This window comes from Pundamilia nyererei, unplaced genomic scaffold, assembly GCF_000239375.1.
Source record: "Pundamilia nyererei isolate P.nyererei 1_Seehausen unplaced genomic scaffold, PunNye1.0 scaffold00081, whole genome shotgun sequence".
In the NCBI taxonomy this organism is placed as follows: domain Eukaryota; kingdom Metazoa; phylum Chordata; class Actinopteri; order Cichliformes; family Cichlidae; genus Pundamilia; species Pundamilia nyererei.
Window position 1 is genome coordinate 2,093,648 of NW_005187482.1, and position 9,219 is coordinate 2,102,866.

The following is a 9,219-nucleotide window of genomic DNA, read 5'->3' on the forward strand; positions in this document are numbered from 1 at the left end:
AATATTCACTCTCCGGCCACTTTATGAGGTACACGTTGCTATTAGAGTTGCCTTAATTCTTCATGGCATGGATTCAACAAGGTGCTGGAAACATTCCTCAGAGAGTCCTAGTCCACATTGACATGACAGCATCATAAAGTTGCTGCAGATTTGTCAGCAGCGCATCCATGATGCGCATCACCACATCCCAAAGATGCTCTGCTGGATTGAGATGTGACTGAACACCATTTAAGTATCGTGAACTCACTGTCTTGTACAAGAAACCAGTTTGAGGTGTTATCCTGCTGGAAGCAGCGACCAACATATGGATACACGGTGATCATAAAGCAATGGACATAGTCAGCAACAGTATTCGTGTAGGCTGTGGCTCAGTTGGTACTTAAGGGCTGATAAGCTGATAAGAAAATATACCCACCAGCAGCTGTGGAACTGTTGATACGAGACAGGATGGATCCATGCTCTCATGTTGTCTACACCAAATTCTGACCCTACCATCTGAATGTTATGCAGAAATGCAGCCTCATGAGATCAGGCAATGTTTTTTGAATCTTATATTTTCCAATTTTGGTAAGCTCGTATGAATTGTAGCCTCAGTTTCATGTTCTTACCTGATAGGACTTCGTTTGGTCTTTTGCTGCTGTAGCCCATCTGCTTCAAGGTTTGATGTGTTGTGCATTCATGATGTTCTTCTCCATATCTTTGTTGCAGTGCATGGTTATATGAGATACTGTTGCCTTCCAGCTTCTCCTCTGTTTCTCCTCTGATCTCTGGTATCTACAAGGTATTTTCACCCAGAGATCTGTTTTTTTTTAACCATCCTCTGTAAAAACTGATTGTGTGGGAAAATCTAAATAAATCAGAAGTTTCTAAACACTCACATCAGCCCATCTGACACCAACAGCCATGCTGTTTAAAGTTACTGAAATCACCTTTTTTCTTCCCCATTTAGATGCTCATATTGAAATTTATCTTCACTATCCCTAAGTGCATGGAGTTTCTGTCATGTATTTGGCTGATTATATATTTGTGTTAACAAGCTGTAAAATAGGTACCTAATGGATTGGCAGATGAGTGTATTTTATTTTATTTTTTTTACATTAGACATCACGTCTAACATAAGCTCAAAAACAGACTAACAACTCAAAATGTCCCCATATTTCCATACATCACACCCAAACATTGCAATTTATTCCCAGGACATGCGCTACATGTGAGCACACCCAGAGGTCTTGGAAAAGGAAAATGTGTAATTACTAATAAGTACATTTAAATACTGCATAAAGCAAAAGGTTTCAGTTTGAGAAGTGTCCTAAATATTTGTGTCAAATGGTGCCATTGACAAAGAAGTACAGCCACTCGCTCTTACAGATCCAGACCCAACCAGATAAAGGCGGGCTTCATGCATGTGTAAACACTTTCAAAGGCCAACATTTTTGGATGTTATAGATGTTTAATGTATCTATGTTAAAATGCAAACCACTGATACCTTGGCCTTGGCACTGCTTACTGCTCATAGGATGATGACAGTGGTAGCCAATTAACACTGGGATATCCAAGCCAGGAAGGGCAGAGTGAAAGTCTTTCCTCTTTTGGCAGACTCAGTGGGGGTGGCAGATGGTACTTAGACAGGCTAAGCTGTGTACTTCTGTCTCTGTAGAGATTAGAAACCAGGTGCTCCCTTGTAAACGTGACTGCAGGCCAATCAATAAAGCCTTTGTTAAGTTTATCTTCTTTGATTCTATTCTCTTTAATTCTATTTAACCAGCTTGAATTTGGAATCAACTCCAAGATGAAACAACCTCTAGAGGGCATCAAAACATTCCAGTTCAATGGATTAAGTGGTGTAAATTTATTTTGAATAATCATTATTCTCCATTTAGGATTTTCTGGTCTTTGGATGATCTTTAGGCTTGTTAGAAAATATGCAACAAAACCCACAAATGATACATCAAGCTATACAGAAAAAAGCAGCTGTGATCAGTGTAATCTCCTCTGTGTGGCCTCAGAGTAAATCCAAGAGTAAGAGTGGCTTAGTAAAGCGTCCCTTCAGACATTGTACAGTGACTGGAGCAGCCAGAACCAGTGCATCCAACCTATGAAACCTGCTTAGAGGCATTTTGGAAATAGACTTTCATAAACCAAGAGGCTCACCAAAGCTAAAAAAAGTGTGAAGCAGCTTGGTCTTTTATTAATATTGTCAAGAATATATCCCATACATCCCATCATTTAATTCTTATTCATATTGCTTGTTCTTGCTAAGTTAACCCTTGAAGATTTAGGCATGCTACATTCACAAAGGATATTTTGTGAGGTTTTTTTTCCATACAAGTAGGCTAGCTTAAATAGTTTTATAGTGCTGTCTACATAACTGACAGTTGTGTTTATGGTACAATATTTTTTTTTTTTAAAGTATAAACCATGTTGTTCCATAAGATTGGACCCTTCTTTTGTTGAACTGTCAACTGAAAGTGTAAACCTTTCTAAATCTGACAGAGCAGGAAGCTGCTGCTAATGCTAGCCAGGGTTCTCAGGAAGTAGCTGCTAATGCTAGCCAGCATTCTAACAAAGTCATTTCCTGGACCAGCTGGAACAGTGGCTGTTTTGGTCCAAGAGTTTTTCCTAACATAATCTATGGACTGGTATTGTTATTTTTTTTAAAATAATAATAAAGATACAAAAAAGCATATTTGTCACAGATACAAAGCAGAGTTAAAAGAGCGAGGAAGTATTGAAGCTGGGACTAGCATAACAATTTGGGTTATTTTGACTATAAGTCTAGTGCTGGTGATATTCTGTTTGTAGTGTTCAAGAACCAGGACATATAACATCACTTCTTTTCTTTTGACGGCTTCCCATTGATCAGGCCGGACTCCCAGCGTTGCCAGAGAGAAGCTTTCTGTCCTCCTGCTCGGTGAACTTTTGGCTCCTGCTGTGAGATAAGACGAAGAAAAACAAAAACAACCTGGATTTAGAGTGAGAGATTAGCTCCTGCTTTCTCAATTCACAATCAATTATACTTATCCAAGCATTTCTACAACAAAGAGGATACTTTAAACTTAATGTTTTTCTTTTATTTGTTTAGTATTTGTTTAGTATTACAAAATTTGAAATTCTGAGCTCTGTAGCAACTCTTTTCAATGCTTCTGTATGGAATTCAGTGCAATACACAAAACAGAACCTTTTTATAATCCTCTGTTCTTGCCAGTGTTTAGCAATACATCCAATAGTTTTACAGAACAATGAAGAAAACAGTAAATGTAGAATTAAGGCTTGTTGCAGGTGAATCACCTCTATCTGCTCCAGTTTTATCTGGTCCTTTTTAGAAGGAGGTGGCCAAACCCGCTCCAGTTTCCCCCGTGACTGTTTCCTGCTGTCTGTAGGACAGAAAGAGAAAAAGAACAACTAAGTAGCTCAGTAGCTAAGCTACTATATTTGGTAAGATTAGCAGCTCTCTACTGCTTAGACTGATTTTAGAAGTTTTAGGGTAGTTCTGAGAATCTACACAGTTCTATTGTAATGACAGTAAGTAATTGAGCTTCTTTATTTCCATGCCTTCTAAATGGCTCAGCAAATAGTAAAGATACCAATGCTTTCCCAGACACACGCAACTTCGGTGTCATTCATTTAGCATACTATATGTGTAGCAATCACAAAGTCAGCTGGACGCTTGTACATTGCAATGATACCACTTACATATCTAGGAGGGAAGTGAGCACTTTAGAACGACAGATTCTTTCAAAAATGTTTCACAAACCTTTGTTTTTGATATGCACGTAAAGGATTCTAGGCTTATTTTGTATTATTTTTTAAATCACGTTAATATTTTCAGCGTGAAATTTTTTGCTTGTCGGGCTTTATCAGTGTATCTGGGTTAAACAAGTACAAAGTTTCCTCTTGTAAATGTTTAGGATAACACAAAACAGCTTCTTTGACCTTAGGAATGACTCTTTCTTGCTTCCACATATTACTGACATTTGTAGCTTTGTCAGCATGACCTGGAATCAACTCAATCTTCAACAACAGCTGCTGATGACTAAATTCTAACATGGTGATACTTATTGACACACTCCCTTGATTTCTGAGTTCTCATGCAACAGGAGAAAAAAATGCACACAAGCTACACTTCATATAGTTCTTTCAAATAGGTATTTCAGCGGGCTGAACTGATTTTTATTTGCACCAGGCTATAACCAAACTAGAATTTTCCAGGTAGTGCCATTCATGTTCTCCCTCAGCCAACGTTTAGATCAGACAGCTGACAGCATGATGTGCCCTTAACCATCAGTGACAGGAATGACAGTGAGTTGTTGATAACATGTCTGGGATAAAACTATGTGATGCTAATGTTGAGAAGCATTCATTAAAGTGTTCAGACTAAGTGTCAAAAGGCATGTGGGATGAATAAAGACCGAATTGGCTCTTGTTTTCCCTTGATGGGATTTTAGAGATCTTATGCTTCACATTGTCAGCAATGTTTAGCTAAATGAGCAAATTAGGTTAGAGCTCATGCAATTGCTTATCACTGATGGAAGGCACTCACATGTCAAATAGTTGTAGTCAAGTAAAAAGTATATTTTTCTGTGAAAACTTTGGAGTATTCTTTAGTCGAGTAAAAGTCAAATCATGCCAAAATTATATTATATAGTAATGTTCCTCAGTAAATAGTATAAAAAGCTGTCCTTAACCTCCTAGGACTTGGCGTCCATATATGTCTAGACTAAAATACAAAATTTTGCTCTACAAGGGCCTGATATCCACTTACGAGGACATTATACTGCCACTATTCTATCGAAATTTAAAACAAATGTCCTCATATGTGAATGTCATTTTTCTCAGAAACAAAAATCAGGTAAAAGAAAATATGGTAATTCTTTGTTTTTACAATTATCAGGTCCCAATCAGCCCAAATAGCATAAAGAAATTAAAAATGCATGCCATGAAAGTTCAGGTCTTAGGAGGTTAAGAACTTTGCTAAGTAGTATAAAACTGATGTTAAACAGGTGCATACTAACCTGTTGGGAGTGTTTGTGACTTTTGTTCATCTTCACTATTCTGTCTCTTCTCTCCATACAGACTGCGTCTCTGCTTGCGCAGCTCCTCTTCTCTTTCTTTGGCTTCTCGGATGTCCTTCTCTACCTCTGGTTGTAGAGCCAGGGCTGGGCGCAATTTGAAGAATGGGTTTTGCTTGAGGATTGAAGACTCTTTGTTTGCATTTGCTGCCTTTGCTTTACCCTCCACAGCTAACGTAGAGAAGTCATTGCTTATAGAGTCCATGCTTCTGTACAGGCGAATGTTTTTGTCTTGTTTTGGGTAAGGGGATAAGCGAGTTTTGTCTCGTGACCCTCCAGTTGGGCTCTTTGATCTGATGCTGTCAGGACTTTTTTCCTTCTCAAGATTTGCAGATTGGTACAGCCTAAGGGAATGTGCTCTGGAAACAGGACAAGTTTTGAGGGAAAACATCTCAAGGCTACGTGTGCGCTCTAGCACTGAAGGGTAAATGTGACCTTTCCTCAGAGTTGTGGGGGATTTACGGTGTCTTGTTGGACCCTCCGGATTGTCCTGCTGGAAGGCTTCAAACAGCAGTTTTGTCTCTTTTAACTGGCGGATCTCTCCTTTGCTGTACCCCCCTGGGATTTTACCTTGATTGACCAGCACTAGTTCTCTCTGAATATCCTGACTTATCTCTTTGAGCATCTTCTGTTCAGAGAATTGCCACTCGTTGCATTGGCTTGTACCTACCTTGGTAGTGAGTGACTCAAGAGAGATATCTGTTTTAAAGGGAATCTCCAGCACATCTGGATTTTCTGCAAGATTGAAAACACCTCCAGCTCTCTGCAGCTTCTGCTTCCCCTGGGCTGCCTCATGGAGCTGCCTCTCCATGTAGGTTTCAGCAGCTGAAAATCGGTGTCCAGTGGAAAGAAATGGAATTTCATTAGAAGTTTCATGAGGATTACTGGGAGTCAAATCTGTAGGCTCCCAGCTATCACTCTGATTGTCATTAGAGTCACTCGGATCTATTCTGACAACCCTCTGGTCTTCTTCTGACTCTCCTGGAATTGTGGATGAAGATGTCCTTGCTCTTGTTTGAATGTCTTTGTCCTCATTATTTTCCTTTTCCATCAGGCTCACCTTTTCTTCATCTTCCTTAAGAGTTTCGAATCTGCCTTCTTCCCTCTCTTCTTCACTAGGTATATTCTCTGTTTCAGTCCCAAACATGCCCTTTTTTTCATCCATCATGACAGCCTGCTGTTGGGTATCAGCGTTCTCTGACATTTTCACATCATGTCGTAGCTGTACCAGCTGCAGACGATGAAGCAGTTGCTCACCTTGTTGGATATCAGTAGATATTTTCCTGCTTCCATCCTCTTGCTCCCCCATTGTCTCTCTTTCTTCAGAACCTTTGGAGCTGGATAGCACTTGCATTTCTGTGCTGCCGCTTTCTTTCCTCACACAGTCACACTTTATGAGGTTATAATCCAAAGATGTACGGTCATCATGCTCTTCATTGTCTTTGTCCGTATCTGTTTGGAAGTCAGCAGCCTGTGCCTGACTGGTTGCTGTATCGGTCCTGTTTTGGTTGCATTTACAGAGCTTGAAATCATCATCGGAATTTGCCTCCACACTCTCGATAGCTATACTTTCTCTTAATAGTTTTAAGTCTGTTTCATCCAAATCACCAATGTCCTTGTGTTTTATTTTGTCTCCGTCTTTGTCTAAATGGATCTGATTCTCAGAGTCTTCTCTGTGGTTTGAATGTGTTTGTTTTGAGTAATTGTCTTCCTCCGTATTGGCTTCCCAGCAGTTTCCCTGTTCTTCACTTATAATTACAATGTCCTCAGGTTTGTCATTCTCTGTTGCTTTATTCCCGTAAGGTCTTCGATCTGTATCATAACCAGTTTCCATCAGACAGCCAGTCACATCCATGGATTGTTGTTCTTGATAAGTTGGTGGAGAGGAGTCTTGTTCATTGGATATGTTGGCCATAGACAACTGCACTGCACTTGCAGTCACCTCTTCATCCAGCTCGTTTTGTGCTACCATTAACTGCTCCTCACTATGAGACAAGTCTAAGCCTCTTGGATTAGCTTCAGCCTCTGTTGCGTCAACTGAAAGGGTCACACCAGACTTACTTGCTGTTGCACCTGTGCTTTTCTCTGCTGGCAGCGATGTAGCCGTGCGAGGTGGAGGAGGTGGTTGAGGGATGAAGACATCATCTGCACCTTCATCATCCATCACACTGTAGTACCTCATTATAGCAGTGGGAGCAGCAGAGATCGTTGTGATTTTGTCTTCAGAGGTCGCTGAAAAATTCTCTGTGTGGTTGCTCACATGGTTTGAATCCATCTTCATCCACAGACCACTGTCATCATCAGAAAGTAGAATTTGAGGGCTGCGTCTAGGACCTCTTGCTTCCATGTTGAAACGTCTTTGAAGCAGTTCGTGGTGTTCTGTCTGCGTTGCCTTTTAATAAAATTTAAATAAGAGACATGAGTGTCATTGAGGCTTATAAGCGTCAGTGCTAGTAATTGTTATTATTATTATTACTGCTGTTAGAAACTATAAGAAAGAAAATGCCTTTTTAGTTAACATTATATCTGCGACATTTGGCAACGATACGGTATTATTGTACAATGCATTGTCTAATCTTACTATTTACAGAAACCTCTAGTGCATTATCTGTTAAAAGCAGTGTACTAGCAGAAAATTACCAGTGTGTGATTTGATCTTTGTGCAGTTTTTCTTTCTTTCTTTCTTTTTACAGTGCAGTATAGCATTTCTTTTTGTCTAGTAACAGTACAGTAACTGAACCTTAAAGTTCTTAAATTAGATTTTGATACAAGGAACCTGATAATACAGACCTCAGGATCAAGCTATACATTAGGACTCATCCACACAAGTGCCCTGTGTTGCCATATTGTCTGCGGTTGTGCACCAATTATTGCAAAAAAAAACACAAAACAAAACAAAAGAAAAAAACACAAAAATTTTAAGATGTGTAGCAACAAAGGCAGTGAAAAGTGCAAGTTTGTCTTTGACAATAATGAGTAAAGAATGACAGAGTTTCACACACTGAAAATGAAACCCTTTTTATTTTATATAAAAGGACTATGGGGTACTATTAAAGGCCTTTTCAAGTAAGCACTACTTAGGTGGTCGATGTTCATAAAAAATTCCTGGTGAAATTAACTAAACTGTGTCTTCGTAGTTTTGATATATGACCAAAAATCTCAAAATGTAGGATTTGTTTAGCTGCTGATCTGGTTGGGATCAAAACAACAGCAGACTTAAAATGGACCAAAAATAGAAATACGTTTATCCGTCCATCCATTCATTTATACGTCCTGTTTTTTTCTGTTTTTGTTTTTAAATTACTTTGTGTTTTGGTAGCTTTTCTCTCCTATTCAGGTCAAGTACAGACGTTTCTTCTGACGAAGGAAAAAAAGTAATGTCATCATAATGCAAGTCTGCCTTAAATTCTGATTTATCTTCATTCTGTCTGAACTCATCAAGCTAATTTCTGACAAGTACTGTGAGATGTTTGCAAATAGAACCTCAACAGCTATTTAAACACGTACTGTACATTTACTCTGAACATCACACAATAATTTGTATAATTATTTAATAATTCTTTCAAGACATGCTTAGATATGGAAATGTATGTCCTGGCATAATCTGGTTTATTGAGCTGCAGGTTTTAAATCTAAGAGTCTATATTTACACCTGTATTCAGGGGCTTAATGCCAGCCACACTGCAGTTAAGGATTATCAACAGGAGTAACACCACGCTGTTTATAAAGCTCAAGCAACAGGACATATTAATGCACCTTAATGAGCTTAACCTATTTATTCCACCGTGCTTTAGAGGAACACTTTCCTTTCTATCGTTGCTGTGAAGAGTTTTGGAGATCTTTTAAATATTATAATAGTCTGAATATTGTAGTTATTTGTAGTTCTTTAAAATACCTCCTTCTCCTTAAGTGACTGTGTAACATTATATGGAATTTTGCAATTCCATTACCCACTATATGATTGGTAGTTATTCCTGTAGTATGGATACACTCACACACAGTCAGCTGTTCTTACTCATATTTGTGCTGTGATAATATGACTTCAGCTTTACCTATCTATCTATCTATCTATCTATCTATCTATCTATCTATCTATCTATCTATCTATCTATCTATCTATCTATCTATCTATCTATCTATCTATCTATCT

The 9,219-nt window shown here is 38.7% G+C and overlaps 1 protein-coding gene across 3 annotated transcripts; it reads right to left on the reverse strand.

Moving 5' to 3' along the window:
- Positions 1-1,067: 1,067 nt before the first annotated feature.
- Positions 1,068-8,008, reverse strand: LOC102211224 (uncharacterized). 3 transcript variants are annotated; one of them, XM_005738075.2, is made up of 4 exons: positions 7,860-8,008; positions 5,013-7,461; positions 3,289-3,374; positions 1,068-2,929 (listed from the first exon to the last, which is right to left on the reverse strand). In XM_005738075.2, the coding sequence occupies exons 2-4, from the start codon at positions 7,414-7,416 to the stop codon at positions 2,828-2,830; spliced, it is 2,592 nt and encodes an 863-aa protein (XP_005738132.1). In that variant the 5' UTR covers positions 7,417-7,461; positions 7,860-8,008; the 3' UTR covers positions 1,068-2,827. The 3 variants fall into 3 exon arrangements, with proteins under 3 accessions (XP_005738132.1, XP_005738133.1, XP_005738131.1); XM_005738076.1 differs by having other exon boundaries at positions 1,068-2,926; positions 5,013-8,008; XM_005738074.2 differs by having other exon boundaries at positions 5,013-8,008.
- Between the last annotated feature and the right edge of the window lie 1,211 nt (positions 8,009-9,219).

What these genes read in the sequence shown, in the direction of transcription:
- LOC102211224 (XM_005738075.2), bottom strand. Translation starts at nt 7,416, where the DNA reads ATGGAAGCAAGAGGTCCTAGACGCAGCCCTCAAATTCTACTTTCTGAT. An exon ending in GTCACAAACACTCCCAACAG is followed by an intron (nt 3,375 to 5,012) that starts GTTAGTATGCAC and finishes TCTGTCCTACAG; the next exon opens with ACAGCAGGAAACAGTCACGG. An exon ending in TAAAACTGGAGCAGATAGAG is followed by an intron (nt 2,930 to 3,288) that starts GTGATTCACCTG and finishes CTTATCTCACAG; the next exon opens with CAGGAGCCAAAAGTTCACCG.